This window comes from Eschrichtius robustus, chromosome 10 (genome assembly GCF_028021215.1).
Source record: "Eschrichtius robustus isolate mEscRob2 chromosome 10, mEscRob2.pri, whole genome shotgun sequence".
NCBI classification, from domain to species: domain Eukaryota; kingdom Metazoa; phylum Chordata; class Mammalia; order Artiodactyla; family Eschrichtiidae; genus Eschrichtius; species Eschrichtius robustus.
The window spans coordinates 65234343-65256417 of record NC_090833.1 but is presented as its reverse complement, the minus strand read 5'-3'; the positions used below and the strand labels follow the sequence as shown (position 1 = coordinate 65256417).

Sequence of the window (22075 nt, the reverse complement as noted above, 5' to 3'; positions counted from 1 at the left end):
GAAGAATAGGTGTTAGCTCTTCTCTCAATGTTTGAAAGAATTCACCTGTGAAGCCATCTGGTCCTGGACTCCTGTTTGTTGGATAATTTTTAATCACAGTTTCAATTTCAGAGCTTGTGATTGGTCTGTTTATATTTTCTATTTCTTCCTGGTTCAGTCTCGGAACATTGTGCTTTTCCAAGAATTTGTCCATTTCTTCCAGGTTGTCCATTTTATTGGCATATAGTTGCTTGTAGTAATCTCTCATGATCTTTGTGTTTCTGCAGTGTCAGCTGTTACTTCTTTTTCATTTCTAATTCTATTGATTTGAGCCTTCTCCCTTTTATTCTTGATGAGTCTGGCTAATGGTTTAATCAATTATGCTTATCTTCTCAAAGAACCAGGTTTTAGTTTAATTGATCTTTGCTATCGTTTCCTTCATTTCTTTTTCATTTATTTCAGATCTGACCTTTATGACTTCCTTCCTTCTGCTAACTTTGGGGGTTTTTTTGTTCTTCTTTCTCTAATTGCTTTAGGTGTAAGGTTAGGTTGTTTATTTGAGGTTTTTCTTGTTTCTTGAGGTAGGATCGTATTGCTATAAACTTCCCTCTTAGAACTGCTTTTGCTGCATCCCGTAGGTTTTGGGTCGTGGTGTTTTCATTGTCATTTGTTCCTAGGTATTTTTTGATGTCCTGTTTGATTTCTTCAGTGATCTCTTGGTTATTTAGTAGTGTATTGTTTAGCCTCCATGTGTTTGTATGTCTTACAGTTTTTTTTCCTGTAATTGATATGTAGTCTCCTAGCGTTGTGGTCAGAAAAGATACTTGATACGATTTCAATTTTCTTAAATTTACCAAGGCTTGATTTCTGACCCAAGATATGATCTATCCTGGAGAATGTTCCATGAGCACTTGAGAAGAAAGTGTATTCTGTTGGTTTTGGATGCAATGTCCTATAAATATCAATTAAGTCCATCTTGTGTAATGTGTCATTTAAAGCTTGTGTTTCCTTATTTATTTTCATTTTGGATGATCTGTCCATTGGTGAAAGTGGGGTGTTAAAGTCCCCTACTATGACTGTGTTACTCTCGATTTCCCCTTTTATGACTGTTAGCATTTGCCTTATGTATTGAGACGCTCCTATGTTGGGTGCATAAATATTTACAATTGTTATACCTTCTTCTTGGATTGCTCCCTTGATCATTATGTAGTGTCCTTCATTGTCTCTTATAGTAGTCTTTATTTTAAAGTCTATTTTGTCTGATATGAGAACTGCTACTCCAGCTTTCTTTTGATTTCCATTTGCATGGAATATCTTTTTCTATCCCCTCACTTTCAGTCTGTATGTGTCCCTAGGTCTGAAGTGGGTCTCTTGTAGACAGCATATATACGGGTCTTGTTTTTGTACCCATTCAGCCAGTCTATGTCTTTTGGTTGGTGCATTTAATCCATTTACATTTAAGGCAATTATCAATATGTATGTTCCTATTACCATTTTCTTAATTGTTTTGGGTTTGTTTTTGTACGTCTTTTCCTTCTCTTGTGTTTCCTGCCTAGAGAAGTTCCTGTAGCATTTGTTGTACGGCTGGTTTGGTGGTGCTGAATTCTCTTAGCTTTTGCTTGTAGGTAAAGGTTTTAATTTCTCCATCAAATCTGAATGAGATCCTTGCTGGGTAGAGTAATCTTGGTTGTGGGTTTTCCCCTTTCATCACTTTAAATATGTCGTGCCACTCCCTTCTGACTTGCAGAGTCTCTGCTAAAAGATCAGCTGTTAACCTTATGGGGTTTCCCTTGTATGTTATTTGTTGCTTTTCCCTTGCTGCTTTTAATATTTTTCCTTCATATTTTATTTTTGATAGTTTGATTAATATGGGTCTTGGCATGTTTCTCCTTAGATTTATCCTGTATGGGACTCTCTCTGCTTCCTGGACTTGATTGACTATTTCCTTTCCCATGTTAGGGAAGTTTTCAACTATAATCTCCTCAAATATTTTCTCAGTCCCTTTCTTTTTCTCTTCTTCTTCTGGGACCCCTATAATTCAAATGTTGGTGCATTTAATGTTGTCCCAGAGGTCTCTGAGACTGTCCTCAATTCTTTTCATTCTTTTTTCTTTATTCTGCTCTGCGGTAGTTATTTCCACCATTTTATCTTCCAGGTCATTTATCCGTTCTTCTGCCTCAGTTATTCTGCTATTGATTCCTTCTAGAGAACTTTTAATTTCATTGATTGTGTTGTTCATCATTGTTTGTTTGCTCTTTAGTTCTTCTAGGTCCTTGTTAAACATTTCTTGTATTTTCTCCATTCTATTTCCAAGATTTGGGATCATCTTTACTATCATTACTCTGAATTCTTTTTCAGGTAGGCTGCCTATTTCCTCTTCATTTGTCTGGTCTGGTGGGTTTTTACTTTGCTCCTTCATCTGCTGGGTATTTCTCTGTCTTCTCATTTTGCTTAACTTACTGTGCTTGGGGTGTCCTTTCGCAGGCTGCAGGTTCGTAGTTCACGTTGTTTTTGGTGTCTGCCCCCAGTGGATAAGGTTGGTTCAGTGAGTTGTGTAGGCTTCCTGCTGGAGGGGACTGGTGCCTGTGTTCCAGTGGGTGGGGATGGATCTTTTCTTTCTGGTGGGAAGAACCATGTCTGGTGGTGTGTTTTGGGGTGTCTGTGAACTGATTATGATTTCAGGCAGCCTCTCTGCTAATGGGTGGGGTTGTGTTCCTGTGTTGCTAGCTGTTTGGCATAGGCTGTCCAGCACTGTAGCTTGCTGGTTGCGTGGAGCTGGGTCTTAGCGTTGAGATGGAGATCTCTGTGAGAGCTCTTGCCATTTGATTTTATGTGGGGCTGGGAGGTTTCTGGTGGACAAATGTCCTGAACTAGGCTCTCCCACCTCAGAGGTTCAGGCCTGACACCTGGCCAGAGCACCAAGACCCTGTCAGGCACTCAGCTCAGAAGAAAAGGGAGGAAAAAGAAAGACAGAAAGAAAGAAAATAATAAAATTAATTAAAATAAAAAATAAATTATTAAAAATAAAAAAGTAATAAAAATAAAAAGAACAGAACAACCAAACCAAAAAACAAAGCCACCAATGATAACAAGCGCTAAAAACTATCCAAAAAAAAAAAAAAAAAAATGGAAAGACAGAACCCTAGGACAAATGGTAAAAGCAAAGCCATACAGACAAAATCACACAGAGAAGGATACACATGTACACTCACAAAAAGAGAAAAAGAAAATATATATATATATTTTTAAAAAAAGGAAGAGAGCAACCAAATCAATAAACAAATTTACCAGTGATAATAAGCTCTAAATACTAAACTAAAATAAACATAAAACCAGAAACAAATTAGATGCAAAAAGCAAACCCCAAGTCTACAGTTGCTCCCAAAGTCCACCGCCCCAATTTTGGGATGATTCATTTTCTATTCAGGTATTCCACAGATGCAGGGCACATCAAGTTGATTGTGGAGATTTAATCCGCTGCTCCTGAGGCTGCTGGGAGAGATTTCCCTTTCTCTTCTTTGTTCGTACAGCTCATGGGGTTCAGCTTTGGATTTGGCCCCTCCTCTGAACGTAGGTTGCCTGAGGGCATCTGTTCCCCGCCCAGACAGGACGGGGTTAAAGAAGCAGCTGATTCGGGAGCTCTGGCTCACTCAGGCCAGGGAGAAGGAGAGGTACAGAATGCGGGGTGAGCCTGCAGCGGCAGAGGCCAGCATGACGTTTTAACAGCCTGAGGCACGATGTGTGTTCTCCCAGGGAAGTTATCCCTGCATCACGGGACCCTGGCAGTGGCGGGCTGCATAGGCTCCCGGGAGGGGAGGTGTGGATAGTGACCTGTGCTTGCACACAGGCTTCTTGGTGGCTGCAGCAGCAGCCTTAGCATTTCATGCCCATCTCTGGTGTCCGCGCTGATAGCCGCAGCTCGCGCCTGTCTCTGGAGCTTGTTTAGGTGGTGCTCTGGATCCCCTCTCCTCGTGCACCCTGAAACAATAGTCTCTTGCCTCTTAGGCAGGTCCAGACTTTTTCCCAGACTCCCTCCCAGATAGCTGTTGTGCACTAGCCCCCTTCAGGCTGTGTTCACGCAGCCAACCCCAGTCCTCTCCCTGGGATCTGACCTCTGAAGCCGGAGCCTCATCTCCCAGCCCACACCCGTCCCAACGGGTGAGCAGGCAAGCCTCTCAGGCTGGTGAGTGCTGGTCGTAACCAATCCTCTGTGCGGGAATCTCTCTGCTTTACCCTCTGCACCCCTGTTGCTGTGCTCTCCTCCATGGCTCCAATGCTTCCCCCACCGCCCACCCCCCCGTCTCCACCAGTGAAGGGGCTTCCTAGTGTGTGGCAACTTTTCCTCCTTCACAGCTCCCTCCCAGAGGGGAAGGTCCTGTCTCTATTCTTCTGTCTCTGTTATTCCTTTTTTCTTTTGCCCTGCCCAGGTACGCGGGCAGTTTCTTGCCTTTTGGGAAGTCTGAGGTCTCCTGCCAGCGTTCAGTAGGTGTTCTGTAGGAGTTGTTCCACATGTAGATGTATTTTTGATGTATCTGTGGGAAGGAAGGTGATCTCCACATCTTAATCCTCTGCTATCTTGAAGGTCCCTCAAGTATTTGTCTTTCTCTGTCTGACTTATTTCACTTACCATAATGGCCCCAAGGTCCATCTATATTGTCACAAATGGCAAGATGTCACTCTTTTTTTATAGATGAATAATATTCCATTTTATACACACACACACACACACACACACACACACGGACTTCCCTGGTGGTGCAGTGGTTAAGAATCTGCTTGCCAATGCAGGGGACACAGGTTCGAGCCCTGGTCCAGGAAGATCCCACCTGCTGCAGAGCAACTAAGCCTGTGTGCCACAACTACTGAGCCTGCACTCTAGAGCCCACGAGCCACAACTACTGAGCCTGCGTGCCACAACTACTGAAGCCCGCATGCCTAGAGCCCGTGCTCCGCAACAAGAGAAGCCAATGCAATGAGAAGCCCACGCACTGCAACGAAGAGTAGCCCCTGCTCGCCGCAACTAGAGAAAGCCCGCACGCAGCAACAAAGACCTAATGCGGCCAAAAATAAAGAAATAAATTTTTTTAAAAAATAATATATATATACATATATATGTGTATATATATATATTTGAAACATTTTCTTTATCCACTCATCTATTGATGGGACACTTAGATTTTAAAGAAATTTTGTGCTAATCACCCAGTGTGTTAGCATTAGGAGTACCTGATAAGGCAAATATCTGGCCTTAGTTTTTAGATAGTTTCATTCCTCTCTGCCTTGCTTTATAATGGACATATTTAGAAATTACGTGGCTAAAAAAATTACTACATGATATGAGTAAAATCAGCTAAACAAATAATTGAAACAGTAAAACTGAACAGTAATACAAACCTGGAGTTGAACCAACTATAACTACCTATTTTGAGAAAATTCTCTTTCTTCCGTGAGATAATTTCCAATCTCTTTAATGTGAACACATAATTCAAAATATTTTGATCAAATAAAAGATAATAAATGTATGTTCTGGTAAGAGAAATGTGATAACTATAAATATATGTGAAAGAATATATTTAATGGATGAATGATTATCATGACACTAATATTGTCAAGTAAAATGTACATTTGGTTTTTAAAAATAAGTTTTGGAGATTATGAACAATTAGCACCCATTTAACAAATACTACTTTATATTCAGTATGTAATAGTACAACATAAATAAAAGCAATTACTACTTCAATTATCACTTTAAAATTACCTCAATTGCCATTAAAAATACATATAAAACAGTCATAGATTGATTGCTTGTTATTTTAATCATAAACCACTGTTCCTTAGAGAACCTGAAAAAAATCATTTTTCCAAACGTTTATTCAACACACAGCTACTGAGGGCCTACTACGTGCCAATAAGCAACTCGACAGGTACAGGGACAAAGCATGGTCACTACTTTCAGCTCTCACAAAGCTTAAGGACTAAAGAAGCGCAGGTAAGCGTGAAATAAATGTTTTAGCTCTAAAATATCTGTAACAGCAACATGTTATGGGAGAGGAAAGAAAGGAGTAATCATTTTCACCTAGCAAGGCTTTAAAAGGTTTCCTGACAGAACAGCATCAGAATTTAGCAAAAAGGGAAGGAAAATACACTGTTTATGCTTAACTGTCAATAAATTACAACTACTATTACAGTGCACAGACACTTCTCAAATTCTATTTCATTTAATTATCTCAACAACCCTTTGGGACCAGCATTTCACAATGAGAAACCAAAGATGTACAGGATAAATAACTCGCCCAAGGTCACATATCTTGTAAATGGAAGGGCCAAGAACGAGTCCAGGTCTCTGTAACTTGATATTCTTTCCACTACATCGGGCTGCCTAAGCTGAGCTTTAAGAATGAGTAAGATTTAAATAAAGAAAAAGAAGAAAACAGAGAAGAAAGACAACAGACAGAAGAGACATAAACATATAATTCATGAATTATCCTAGAGTAAAAAATAACTTCTGTCCTTGGAATATACGCAAATACATATGAAATACATATATTTATATATATACACACACATACTAATAAAATAAAAGATATAATGATACAATTGAAAAAGAAACTGAGATAATTCATGAATTACACTGATCAAAAATTCCATACTCAAATCTAATTGCTTAAGAGACTGTTCTATGACTGAGACCATAAGGAAACTACATTAAGATTTCCAAAATGCCTAATTTACAAATCCCTTAGTCACCAAACGCATTCATCAATTAACACTTTTGAGCAAATATAATTCATTAATTAAAATAAAATTAAGGCAACATACCAATAAATACAACACTTCATTAAATTTCTACTTTAACACTCCTATACAATTCCACTGTATTTAAAAAAACCATCTGTTTTATTAATGTCCTTTTTAAGCACAAGAATGTTACAGTGATAAATGTTAAAACAAGTAGTTTCTAATATGAAATGAATCTAAAATAATCAAACTCTACTTTTAACATTATTTGAGAAGAAAATAAATTCTACCTCTGCATTGTGCTTGGTTGTTATTTCTAATTTTTCTTTCTTAGCCCGATGGAGTTTCTTTCTGAGATCAGCAGTAATATCCAAGTCTGTTTCATTTTTAACCATTTGTTTTATATCAAATGAGGCATTCTTCAACCTATAAAATGAGATCAAAATAAAATATAATTATTATTAAGTAAATTTCCAGCATTTCCCGTATTTCTGATAACTTATTTTTCAAAAAAAACAGGGGGAAAAAAAAAAAAAACCAGGGAATATGTTACGGTCCTTACCCTAAAGAAACTTACATGCCAGTAAAAGATATTGATTTCAAAAGCTAGATAGAAATGCAAAGCAGTATATGACTAGAAACAAACCACTGTCCACTGGGAAACCACCATATTGTCCAAGATAGGCAATAAAGGTTATCTGATCCTATCACAAGCTGGCAAGTTTTGGAGAAGACTGAGTTCTTTCCTTTTAACCTTTTTAAATAACATATTTTACTCATTGCAAATATAACACATATTACAAAAAGAGAAAGTATAAGAGAATACAGACTCATGCTTTTAAATGGCAGAGTAAAGTTCTACTCTCTCCCCAAAAGTAAAATTAAAATTTTAACTAATTTAACAGCAAAGAGAATTTAGAGATATAAACTCACAAGTAGAATTAGTACCAGAGATAAGACAACAGCAATAAATACTGGAAGTTGGAACGCAGGTGAATAACTGGTAAGTGATTTATATAAGAGAGCTGAATTCAAAGCCAACAGTAGGAAAAGCAACCTGATTTACACCAGAGTCCCAAAAAGCTTAGTTCACTGGCAACACCTTTCAAAATGGGGGTAAAAGCAGAGCAGAAAACAGGAGAATTGGTTGAACGTCTGCCAAAGAAATAATAAGATCCTCAGATCCTCTACCCTATACACCACACAACTGGGTATTGATTTCTTCCCCACTCTGGCAGAACACTAGGGGTTTATCCCCTGGAGAGGATAAAACAGAACGTCTCTGGATTGGAGACATCAGATACAAATCGGGTAAGTGTTCCATACCAAAAGCAAGAGACTCGAGTAAAAAGTTATATAATAAATTATATCCCTGGTCTTCTTTATTTTTTTTTAACAGCTAGTTTTTTTTTGTTTTTTTTTTTAATTAATTAATTAATTTATTTATTTATGGCTGTGTTGGGTCTTTGTTTCTGTGTGAGGGCTTTCTCTAGTTGTGGCAAGCATGGGCCACTCTTCATCGTGGTGCGCGGACCTCTCACTATCGTGGCCTCTCTTGTTGCGGAGCACAGGCTCCAGACACACAGGCTCAGTAATTGCGGCTCACGGGCCCAGCTGCTCCGCGGCATGTGGGATCTTCCCAGACCAGGGCTCGAACCCGTGTCCCCTGCATTGGCAGGCAGATTCTCAACCACTGCGCCACCAGGGAAGCCCTTCCCTGGTCTTCTAATACTTATTGTCTAACAGAACAATGTCAGCCAAAGCAGAGACTAGAAGGATCCTCCCTGGAGAATCTAACCAGCAAGGTGAAAAAGACCTAAAGATGCTGATGTTAGGGGTTCTCCAGCAAAACAGCTTAACCAGATCACCCTACAGAGAATGCCTCATACACTGAGCTTCCAATCATCTTTTTAGGCCTCTACTTTTAAATATGAACAGAGAGCCAAGGATCACCAGAAGTTAAGCAGCATCTGATAAGAAAGACAGAGACTACAAGGGGCAGGGAAGAAGTCAAAGATGATGCAGGGAAAAGATAACTTTAAAAAAAGAGAAAGAAAAAACCCCTAATATTAAAATCCTCAGAAAAATAGAAGAGGATAAAAAAATCCATAAAACAAAAACTGGATGTAATTAAAAATGAAATATTCATAGAACATAAAAGAGCTCTTGGAAATCAAAAACACAAACTAAGAAATGAAAAACTAAATAAATAAATGTAAATTTAAAAATCTCCCAGATGCCTAAAATAATTCCAAGAGAAAATAATTTCCAATTTAGAATGTTATGCTCAACAAGTACCATTCAAAGACAAGAGTATGAGAAAGGCTATTTCAGATCTACAAGACATCAAAACATTTATAAGGGGCTATTGGAAGACTTGTTTCACCAAAATAAGGACCCACGCTGAGAAAGAAATGGGATCCCAGAAGTAGGGTATTCTAGATAAGAAAACAGCAAAGGGATGTCTAAGATAGTGATGAAAGGAAGCACCCAGTGAAATTTGTGCAGCAAATCACTTAAAGGGCAATCTGTTCCAACTGTACTGGCCAATGCCTCCAGGAGCAATTTCTTTAAGATGAAAAGAGAAAATAACAGAATACATCAACTATGTGAACATATTGAGAGATTTATAAAACTTGGTGGGAGTATGAAGTTGAATTCGTAAGTTCATGGAAATTAAGCCAAGTAAACAATAAATGAGACAACTATTAATTAAATCCAAGAAAAACAAAATGTATACGAGAGAAAAAATTGTCACTGAATACTACTACATGGCTCAACTGGGAAGTTTTGATAATTATATGATAATGTAAACATTGATTAATCTAACCAAGATTATATATCACTAAATGACGAGAGAATAGAAAAGGGAGGCAAGTATGAATGAAAACTAAATTAAGAACTTCTATAGTGGAAAGTCAGTAGATAATGGCTAAACATGAAAAATCAAATAGCAATAAAAAAAAAATTTTTGAAGAGATACGGATTTTAAAAAACCATCTCAGAGAGTTGAAAATGATTCTTTCTAGGGATAAAGAAAGTTATTTGTCTCAAGGTAATAAGTACTGTTATTTTTCCTAACAGCAGTAAGTAAGCCTTTTAGAACAATTAGTCTTTAAATAACATGCATATGTAATTTTTTTAAAATAAGACTAAAATAAAACAACAGAGAATCAATGAAACCAAAATTTGATTCTTTAAATAGATGAATAAACTTGATAAACCTTTGGTTAGCTAGACAAAGAAAAAAGAGAAGAAACTCAAAGTATAAGCAAAGAATAAAAGAGGGAATGGCACTACTAACCTAGAAGGATTATAATGAATACCATGAACAACTTTATGCTAACAAATTAGACAATTTAAATCAAATGGAAAAATTCCTAAAAAGACAGTAGTTACTAAAACTAACTCAAAAAGAAAGAGAAAATCTGAATAGACCTATAACAGATAACAACATTGAATTAATAATTTTAAAAATCTAATCATAGAGAAAGCCCAAGTCCAGATTCTACCAAACCTTAAGGAAGAAATAATACCAGTCCTCACATTAGAGGAGGAGGAAACATTTCTCCAAATCATTATGAGTCCAGCATTACCTAATACCAAAATATGGCAGACATCTCAAGAAAGGAAGAGTACAGACCAATATCTTTCATGAATAGAGATACAAAAAATCCTCAACAAAACATCAGCAAATCAAATCCAGCAACATCTTGAAAGAATTAAATAACAACATGATTAATTGGGATTTATCCCCAAAATAGAAAATTGGTATAATGTCTGAAACTCAAGTGATGTAATATACCATTTTACTAAAACAAAGGATGAAAACTATATGATCATCTCAATAGATACAGAAAAAGTATTTGACAAAATCCAACACCCATTCATGATTTAAAAAAATAAAAAATAAAAAATAACTCTTAACAAACTAGGAATACAAGGAAATTTCATCAATCTGATAAAGGGCCTCTATGAAAAACTGCCAAAAAGTAGCATCAAACTTAATGGTGAAACACTGAAAGCTTCCCCTAAGACTGGGAACAAAACAAAGATGTCTGCTAGTAATACTTCTATTCAAGACTGTATTGGAGGTTCTAGACAGTGCAATCAGGAAAAAAAAAAAAAAAAAGGAAAAGAAATAAAAGGCACATATACTGGAAGGGAAGAAGTAAAACTGTCTTTAATTGCAAAGAACATGATCCTGTAAGATTATCCAAAGAAATCCATTATGAAGCAAAAAGACTAGAACTAAAAAACAATTTCAGCAAGGTCACAGAATATAAGATCAATATGCAAAAACCAATCACATTTCTAAACACTAGCAATAAATAATCCAAAACTGAAATTTAAAAAATAATTCCACTTATAATAGCATCAAGTAAATAAAATAGATTTAGGATTAAATTTAACAAAAAATGTGCAAGACTTCTACACTGAAAAGCATAAATTATTGTTGAACTAAACTGAAGACCTAAGTAAATGAAAAGACATTCCACATTCACATTCATGTATTTGAAGACTAGGATTTTAAGATGGCCACTTTCCCCAAATTGATCTACAGATTCAACATATTCCCTACCAAAATCCCAGCAGGCTTTTTTTTGCAGAAATTGACAAGCTGACCCTAAAAATTATATGAAAAAGCAAAGGACTCAGAAAAACCAAAATAATCTTTAAGAAAAACTAATGGGAGGACTTGCACCTTCTAAATTCAAAACTTACCATAAAGCTACAGTAATCAAAACAGTAGAGGGCTTCCCTGGTGGCGCAGTGGTTGAGAATCTGCCTGCCAATGCAGGGGACACGGGTTCGAGCCCTGGTCTGGGAAGATCCCACATGCCGCGGAGCGACTAGGCCCGTGAGCCACAATTGCTGACCCTGCGCGTCTGGAGCCTGTGCTCCGCAACGGGAGAGGCCACGATAGTGAGAGGCCCGCGCACCGCGATGAAGAGCGGCCCCCACTTGCCACAACTAGAGAAAGCCCTCACACAGAAACAAAGACCCAACACAGCCAAAAATAAATAAATAAATAAATAAATAAATAAATAAATAAAGTAGAGAATTTGAATTAAGAATAAACATGTAAAAAAAAAAAAAAAAGAATAAACATGTAAATCAGTGTACCAGAATTGAGACCACAGAAATAAAGTCATATATATACAGTCAATTAATTTTCAACAAAGGTGTCAAGACAATTCAATGGGGAAAAGATAGTCTTATCAACAAATGGTGCTAAAACAACTGATCTCCACAGGCAAAAAGATAAATTTAGACCCTTTCCTCACACCATATACTACAAAGTAACTTAAAATGGAGCCTGGACCTAAATGTAAGAACTAAAATTATAAAAATTCTAGAAAAAAACTTAGGAGAAAAATCTTCAAGACCTTAAGTTGGGCAAAATTTCTTCGATATGAAACCAAAAGCACAATCCATAAAGAAAAAGAATTGAACTTCCTAAAACTTAATAACTTTTATACTTCAAAAGACATTATTAAGAAAATGAAGTCAAGCCAACAAATGGGAAAAGATATTTGCAAATTATATATCTGATAAAGGATTTGTATCCAGAATACATAAAAAACTTTTTTTTTTAATAAATTTATTTTATTTTTTTTTTATTTTTGGCTGTGTTGGGTCTTCATTGCACACGGGCTTTTCTCTAGTTGTGGCGAGGGGGCGCTGCTCTTCGTTGCAGTGCGCGGGCTTCTCATTGCGGTGGCTTATCTTGTTGCGGAGCATGGGTTCTAGGCGCGTGGGCTTCAGTAGTTGTGGCACACGGGCTTAGTTGCTTCGTGGCATGTGGGATCTTCCCGGACCAGGGCTCGAACCCGTGTCCCCTGCATTGGCAAGCGGATTCTTAACCACTGTGCCACCAGGGAAGCCCCTAGAATATATAAAGAACTCTTGAAGCTCGATAACAAAAAGATGAATAACTCAATTTAAAATCAGGCAAAAGATCTGAGTAGGCTTTTCACCAATGAAGATACACAAACGGCCAAGAATAGCACATGCAAAGATGTTCAACATCATTGCTCACTAGGAAAACACAAAATAAAATCACAATGATATATTACTTTACTCTCACTGGAATGGCTATAATCAAAAAGTCAGAAAACAACAAGTGTTGGGGAGGATGTGGAAATGTATAAAACCCTTATACACTGCTGGTGGAAATGTAAAATGGTTCAGTCACTTTAGAATACAATTTGGCAGTTTCTTAAAAATTTTAACATAAATTTACTATATGATGAAGTAATGGTGCTCCTAAGAATCTACCCAAGAGATATAAAATATGTCTACACAAAGACTTGCACACAAGTGTTTATAGCAGCGTTATTCATAATAGGCAAAATGTGGAAACAGCCCAAATGTCCATCAACTGGTGAATGGTTAACTAAAATGTATATATCCATAAAATGGAATAATATTGAGCAATAAGAAGAAACAAAGTACTGACACATGTTACAACATAATAAATCTGAAGAACATGCCCACTGAAAAGAAGCCAGACACAAATGACCACATATTGTATGACCCCATTTATATGAATTGTTCAAAAAAGGCAAATCTATAGAAACAGAACGTACATTTGTGGTAAATAGCAGAGTTTAAATAACTTCATTGGTCCAGATTCTAGAATTCTGAAGAGTAATTTAACCATTAAAAATTATGACAGATGTATATTAATTTGGCAAGATGTTCCCCCAAAATTGATAAAGCAAGATACTAAATAATGTAAAATATTATTCTAATTTTTTAAATATATATTTATATGTTCAAAAGAAAAGGTCTGGGCAAGTAAATACCAAACTACTGTCGGTAGTTAACTCTAAGTGGTAGGATTATAAGCAGTTTCATTGTTTTATTCATTTGTATTTTTTAAATTATTCTAAAAACACATGCATTATCTGCATTAAAATATACATATCGGGCTTCCCTGGTGGCGCAGTGGTTGAGAATCTGCCTGCCAATGCAGGAGACACGGGTTCGAGCCCTGGTCTGGGAAGATCCCACATGCCGCGGAGCAACTGGGCCCGTGAGCCACAATTACTGAGCCTGCACGTCTGGAGCCTGTGCTCCGCAACGAGAGGCCGCGACAGTGAGAGGCCCACGCTCCGCAATGAAGAGTGGCCCCCGCTTGCCACAACTAGAGAAAGCCCTCGCACAGAAACGAAGACCCAACACAGCGATAAATAAATAAAATAAATTTTTAAAAAATACATATATATATATACATCTGCACGTATATAAGATAGGATATCAGAGTAAGAAGGAACCTTAAAACACTCCCTTTAGCAGTTTTTGAACCATCTTCCTCACCATAGTGGTGGAGAACCAGCTGATGAGACCTCACTCTTAACCCTTTAAACATCTGATAAAAGAAAAAATTCTTTTTAAGATAAAATTTTAGTAAAGAAAAATATTAATATTTTACTCATTTATTCTCTGCCTTGCTCCAGAAAGGATTTAAGGTAGCTCCTAAAGACAGGTGGGAAACGTTTACATAGCAAATCCTATTTATAAAGCAAAGTACATGTTAGTCATGGTACTTACCCCACCCACACATCCTTGCTGAAAAGGTGCTCAAGATCAGTTCTTTTCAAACTAAATGTGAGCAAGGACTATCCCCACCCAACTCCCATTGCTTCTGTAAAATATATTTAAAAGGGATAACTAAAAAAGAAAATGTAAAAACAGATAAAATTCAACTCTAAGTGTTTTTTTATTATTAGAGTCAACAAACAGAAAATTACTCTGTTACATGATTATAAAAGTTTCTAAACACTTGCTTTCAATTTCTGTACTTATTTCTTCGTAAACCACACTTTGAGTTGCACTCTCCAAAATGGCTCCGTTTCGTATTATGGACTCAGAGTTTTTATATTATTCACATGAGATATGAATAAACCAAAGGTAGGCACCTCACCCAAAGGCATATATGAATGGTACAAAAAAGATTGAGCAACAGCAATTCTTAGAATGTAAACTCCAAGAAAAGGAGCAGTTAGCAACAGGAGCTAAAACTAACAGAACGCTTAAGTAGGTAGAGTGATGAATCAGAGCTGGGGCAATGAGGAAATAAGAGGAAACACAGCAACACAGATTGTGGCAAGCCAAGTAAGAATGAATAAGCAGACGAAAAGATTTAGAGAAGTGGAAAAGAATAAGCAAGTCTCTAGGGACTGGAGAAAGTACAGACACTGACTTTCGTACACTGAGTTAACAAAGGAGCATAAAGAGCCACACAGAATCTCCAGACCCAGTTCTGGTTTCTGTGAGGCATCATTCCTGCTCCTCCAGTCCCATGAAATTTCCACTTCCCTTACCATCCCGGGAGAATTCTTACAATCAGCCTCTCCAACCACTTATTTCTCCCTGCTCCCTGCAACCAAAAGCATTCCTCAACTAGAAGAAGAGACTGGAGGCTTACCTTTGGATATCACCAGAGGCATTATTTGAAGTGTCCAAACTCATGATGAGTCTTCCAACTCTTTTAAAATACCCCACTGTTGCTTAATGATATACTTCGTTATTAATGATTAAAACTGTCCAAGATGTCTGTGGCTTACAGGTTACACAGGCTGAAGTCTGTTAGAATAGTAAACAATATAACAGTAGTTATTTATATGAGTCCTGAGACTAGGGGTGATTTTTCTTTTGTTCTTTGACTTGTCTGTATTTTTAAGATTATTCTTTAAAAAAACATGTAAATACTTGTATTTTTTTTTTTTTTAATACTTGTATTTTTAAAAGCCACAGTGTTTGGGGACTTCCCTGGTGGTCCAGTGGGTACGACTCTGTGCTCCCAGTGCAGGGGGCCCAGGTTCAATCCCTGGTCGGGGAACTAGATCCCACATGCATGCCACAACTAAGAGTTCACATGCCACAACAAAAGGATTCCACGTGCCACAATGAAGACCCCGTGTGCCACAACTAAGACCTGACACAGCCTAAATAAACATTTTTTTTACAGTTTACAAAACTAAAAGCCACAGTGTTTTATTTTTTAAATAAGATTAGAAACAAAAATGACAAAACATTAGAAAGAAATTCCTTCTTATAAGAACAAGCTAATACTATTAGATTATTTTAATTTCTCAAATAAAAAGTAATAAAATAGTGACTAATTGTTCTTAAACTGGAAGAGGAATAGGTAGTGCCTATCTCTAGGGCACAGAATTCAGTATGAAAGAAAATGCAGTCCAGGGATGTTTTGGGGTCCCAAAAGACTTTTTCGTAAATGAAATATTTTTAATGCAATGTTACAGTCAAAGAGGCCAAGGCACTCCCACATAAAAGATCTTACAATAATTTTCAAAGGCCTTCTCCCAAGGGATTGAAGAGGAAAAAGGAAAGAAGAGAGTATGTGTCACTTATCCTGGCCTTCTCTCCAGAACACTCTTCTACCAGAGATACTCCAAATTATACAGAGTCAACAATTGTAAGTTACTTTACTACAGTATGAAGGAATCTCTGGGTAAACATCTCAGCCAGAGAGATAACAATAACTAACTCCAAATAGACACGAGTATGAAGATCTCACAAGTGTCTCTTGGTATCCCCAGTAGAAGTCCGATATCCTAAGAAAGACCATGAGATTTGGTCTCAGAGAGATCTGAGCTAGGATTCCAATAAGCATCTTACAAGTATGTGGTCATGGGCAAGTCACTTAAACTCTCTGAGCTTGTTTCCTCAACCATAAGGAGATAACTATATCAAGCTCATATATTTGATATTTAAGTAATATACACAGCACATATACAGTACACAGTCACTGTCAGTTTCTATTACTGTAACACAAACCCTCTGCAATCTCTGATAAAGGAAAGGAGGAGGTGACACTTGGGGTGATTTGGTCTGGTTAAAGATGTAATAAAAGAATTGTTTAGTGGGAATTCCCTAATGGTCCAGTGGTTAGGACTTGGAGCTCTCACTGCCAGGGGCCTGGGTTCAATCCCTGGTGGGGGACTAAGATCTCGCAAGTCATGTGGCGCAACCAAAAAAATAAATAAATAAAAATTAAAAGGGCCCATTGAGAGGCCAGGACACTGAGTGATAAATGACCCACCAAGGCACACCATTATGAAAAAAAACAGAATTGTTCAGTAAAATTGTAGGTATACAGGGATAGCTAGAAGATGCCCCCCCAAAAAAAAATCTAAACTGATCTGTCCCTGCTCCCAATAAACAACCCTGAGAGAGATCACTGAAAGAAAAGAGACTCAAATAAGCCAACTGAGATGTAGACTCAAAACACAGTACTGAGAACTGACTAATGGCTCCTACAGCCAAACACTAAGGGATCTTCAAAACAGTCAGTGATTCACACAGCTGATGCAGAACAGTTTGACCTAGGACAAAGAAGACAGAACTTTTACCAAGATGGGGGGAAAAAAATCCCATTTCTCCAGGGACCTAAATACGAAGTTTGGGAATAGTGGTAGACAAGCTAACACCACTATCATTAATCTATTGAGCACCTAGTAAAATGCCAAGCACTGTGTTTGGTACTTTATTTATACATAGAACTATAGAACTCCAACCCTTACAACACTGCAATGTAAAGATTATCCTTTTCAACAGAGAAAACTAAGAGATTAGAAGTAATTTGTCAAAAGACACATAGTTACAGAACCAAAATTCCAACTCACTACTATCTATCTATCTAACTCTAAAGCCCAAGCTCTTTCTACAAGATCATTGTTGATACAGTTAAACTATAAATTACCTTACCTGAGGTTCATTATCCTCATTTCAATTACAGAAACTCATCTAATTCAGAAAGGCTTAAATGACTTGCCTAAGGCCAGTCAGCTACTAAGTAGGGGACACCAAGGACTCAATCAAGCTCTTCTGATACTGAGTCCCAAAATCTTTTCATCTTACCACCATGCCCCCAAAGCTCAGACTCCAGAGGAACTGCCTTCAGAATGGAAGTAAAAGAGTTAGAAGGGACTGTTCCATACTTGAGTAATGTACAAGGCTCAAAAGTATATATAAAATGTCTCTATTTTTGTGAAAAGGATGAAATACACACACGTATGCATATGTGTCACAACAGGCACAAACAGAACCTCTCTTTACCTCACAGGAAAAGAATTTATATACTTAGGGCCTTAATAATGTCTGCGTTTTTTGTTTTGTTTTGATCTTGGGCAGAGAAGTGTGGGAAGAGGTAGTTTACCAAATTTTAACATAGTTGTTTCAGTAAAGCTAAATTGAAGGCAACCACCATTTTTCAGTGTATTATTTTGCTATGTAACATCTTCAAATCTGAATGGTCTTCTAGAGAGAAAATCGTCTTCTATAGCTCAGGTGCAAGTTTCGTTAACTTCCAGATCACTGATACAGATAACGTAGTAGGTAGATGGTCCCCATGATCTCTGCCCCCTGGTGTTTCTCTCTTGTATAATACCCTCCCCTTTACTGCGGGCAGAACCTGTGACTTGCTTCTGACCAACAGGATATGGCAAAGGTGACAGGCTGCACTCCCATGATTATACTATGTTATATAAGACTCTATCCTAGCAGAGTGAAGTGACAGACAACCTCTAACTGATCGTGAAGAAGCACACTGTCACGCTGTGAACTGCCTACGGAGCGGGCCACATGGCAGGGAACTGCAGGCAGCCTCCAACCCACAGGCAGTAAAAAGCCGGATCCCTCGGTCATACAGATGCCAACAGGAAATACATTCTGCCAACAACCTGAATGAACTGGGTAGCAGATTCTTTCCAGTCAAGCCTCCAGATGAGAACACAGCCAGCAGTACCTTGACAGCAACTTAGTGAAACTCTGAACAGAGGGCACACCTAAGCGGTGCCCAGATTCCTGACCTACAGAGACTGAGAAATAATAAATGAGGGCTGTTTGAAGCCACTAACTTTTTGGTAACTTGTTACATAACAAAAGAAAACTAATATGTATAAGAAGCTTGAAAATGCTTTTGCAGGGTTAAATAGAAAAAAAAAAGAGTGACATGTAAACTGCAAAATGGGTTCTTACCCCAGCCCTGCCTGTGTGTGTCTTTTATAAAGTCTCTTTGTTTTTCTATAGTTTAATTTCCTAATTAATTTGCATAACAGAGTTTATAAAAATCCTATCTAAGGTAACTAGATAGAGAAAAGTGGGCAATATTTACAAAAAACAAATAATTACAAAATACAAATGAATAAGGGCAAACCACCAACAGCCACAAAACCTGCACGGAGTGGCGGTATCTACAGAGAAGAAAGCAGAGGAAAATAACAAGTATGCATCTGAAAGGACCCCCAAAGGGTCAACAGACAGTTAATGGAAAGCACTGTAGTACAACCTGAGAGCAGCAGCTGAAACTGGCACATGAAACAGGCGTATGGTAAGAGAGTCCTGAAAGGGTTGGTACAGTCCAGCCTCACAGACCTTCATAACTGACCTGTCAAGTTACTTCCTGGACAGGGGCCCACACTAATGAGAATCAGTAGAGGCTGGAATCAAAACTGAGCAGGATAGGGGCAATGAAGACAAAGTAAAGAGATGGCCCAGACCAAACTGTAGGAGGAAATAGGACAAGGAAATCTCAGAACCAAGCCACCATAGTTTTTAACACTCACAATAAACAAAAGATAGGGTTCTGTGAAGTTAGAAAAGCTTTCCTGAACCTTGCTCAAAGTTCAGGTAAACTAACCTTTCATAAAAATAAGCAACAGAAAAGTAGGGTGGTCAAATCCCATACAAACATAAGGAAATAGAGAGTAAGGAACAGAATGGACTCCTATAAATGAAAGAATGACAGAAAGACATGCCCACAAAACAGATGAAAATCATAACTTAGTATTTCAAAATGAGCTACAAGACATTAACAAAATGGTATAAGGCATGAAAGAATAGGAATCAAAATTAGAGACTGAATAAGGCACTTAAATACTGAACTGACTTCTCTTAAATAAATAAATAAATATAAATATCAGAAAAATTAAAATAAAATTTTAAAAAACCTCAGAAATAGGGCTTCCCTGGTGGCGCAGTGGTTGAGAATCTGCCTGCTAATGCAGGGGACACGGGTTCGAGCCCTGGTCTGGGAAGATCCCACATGCCGCAGAGCAACTAGGCCGGTGAGCCACAGCTACTGAGCCTGCGCGTCTGGAGCTTGTGCTCTGCAACAAGAGAGGCCGCGACAGTGAGAGGCCCGTGCACCGCGATGAAGAGTGGCCCCCGCTCGCCGCAAGTAGAGGAAGCCCTCCCACAGAAACGAAGACCCAACACAGCCAAAAATAAAAATAAATAATTAAAAAAAAAAAACAAAAAACCTCAGAAATAAGGTGAAAAAGATCAGAAAGAATTAGAAATTAAAAATCATTTCTCAAGGAAGATTAAATTAGAGGGAACAAGAGTAAATACACATGTTCCAAAAAATGCCTTTAAGGACGTATGAAACGAAAAAGAAGTAAAATTTTTAAATAAAAATTTAAGAAAGAGATCAAAATGATTCAAGAGAAAGTGAAAAAATACTGAAAATACCCAAAGAATAACCAACATGCGGACAACAGGAGTCCCTGAATAAGAAGATCAAAGCAAGGGAAACAGAACAAACACTAAAAACTGTAATTCAAGAAAACTGTCCTGAAATACAAAAAGATTTTTTTTTTTTAAGAAATAATTGTTTTAGCTGCTCAAATGAGTTACATCATTTTTTTTGTTTTTTTGTTTTTTTTTTAAAATTTATTTATTTACTTATTCTTGGCTGTGTTGGGTCTTCGCTTCTGTGCGAGGGCCCTCTCCAGTTGTGGCAAGCGGGGGCCACTCTTCACCGCGGTGCGCAGGCCTCTCACCACCGCGGCCTCTCTCGCTGCGGAGCACAGGCTCCAGACGCGCAGGCTCAGCAATCGTGGCTCACGGGCCCAGCCGCTCCGCGGCACGCGGGATCCTCCCAGACCAGGGCTCGAACCCGTGTGCCCTGCACCGGCAGGCAGACTCTCAACCACTGCACCACCAGGGAAGCCCTACAAAAAGATTTTAATCCACACTTTCAACAAACAAACTGCATATCTGAGAATACTAACCCAGCACAACCAACAACAAGACACATTCTAAGATAATTACTGGACTTCAACAAAAACTTGTACACAAATGTTCATAGCACCATTGTTCATAAATAGCCAAAAAGTGAAAACAACCCAAATATCCATCAATTGGCCCATATATAAACAAAATATGAAATATTATTCAACGATAAAAAGAAATGAAGTACCAACATATGCCACAACATAGATGAACGTTGAAAACATTATGCTAAGTGAAAGAAGCCAGATGCAAAAGGCCACATATTGTATAACTTCATTTATGTGAAATTTCCAGAATAGGTAAATCTATAGAAACAGAAAACAGACTTGTGGTTATCAGAGGGTAGAGAGAGGGGGAATTGGGTCTGACTTCTAGCAGGTTATGAGGATTCTTTTGGCGGGGGGGTGGGGGGGGGGGGTGGGTGGTGATGGAAATGTTCTGGAATTAGATAATGGTGATTGCTGTACAGCTTAGTGAATATATTGAAAACCATCAAATTGTATACTTTAAAATGGAGAATTTTATGTTGTGAATTATATCCCAATTTTTTAAATTCATCATCATAAAAAATATATGCTGTCTATAGCCTCCTTTAGCAAACTCTTATTTTCTTCCCCTCTCTGATATCAGCTCTTGATGACACTAGGGTTCAAGGGCCTACCTGTATTTTAGGAAAACTAAATCAACAAAGGGCCAAATGTAGGTCTGTGGTTGAATTTAAACTATGATGGGACTTCTATGCTATTGAATATAGCAGAGATGTAGCAAAATCTCCCTTTTCTTTCACAAGAATGGAAAGAGGAAATGATGAGGAAGCTAAAGTAAGTAGCTAGGTACAGTAATGAAAACATCAGTGGAATATTTTCATTTAGCTAAGCCAAAGAAATGCAGGGTCCCCACATAAATACATGTTCCTAGCTTTACTTGAAACTTCCCTATGAAATGTTACAAGTTAAGATAAACAATAATTTGACTAATCTATATGTGTAATTAAAAATTTCTTATGATATGCAATCAATGACAGCCTTTCTCTTCAGCCTCAATATCTGTGTAACTCTTTAAATAATGCTTTCCATTTGAAAATATTCAATTCATCATTATCTATGAACAAATTGATACCCCAAAGCCACTCCCTGCTGTCATCATTCCTACTGTGGCAAACAACCCTTCTCCAGGTATCATGCTCAAGACTCTACAGATTATCTCATTTCACGCTACACCAACCCCAAGGGAAGATACCATTAATATCCCCATTTTATACCAGGGGGAAACTGGGGCTTAAAGATAATTCAGTCACTTGTCCCAAGTC

General features: G+C 37.8%; 1 protein-coding gene across 9 annotated transcripts in view; it reads right to left on the bottom strand.

The window, feature by feature from the left end:
- Positions 1-22075, bottom strand: part of CCDC171 (coiled-coil domain containing 171) — a 365291-nt gene that overhangs the window by 340763 nt on the left and 2453 nt on the right. For 8 of the 9 annotated variants that reach the window (XM_068551775.1, XM_068551774.1, XM_068551781.1 and 5 more), the window contains 2 exons: positions 15155-15312; positions 7008-7143 (listed from right to left, as the gene is read on the bottom strand). In XM_068551775.1, coding sequence (XP_068407876.1) covers positions 7008-7143; positions 15155-15198 — 180 coding nt within the window. In that variant the 5' untranslated portion in view covers positions 15199-15312. Of the gene's footprint in view, positions 1-7007; positions 7144-15154; positions 15313-20436; positions 20449-22075 lie in introns of those variants that run through there. The other variant, XM_068551777.1, reaches the window with a different exon arrangement.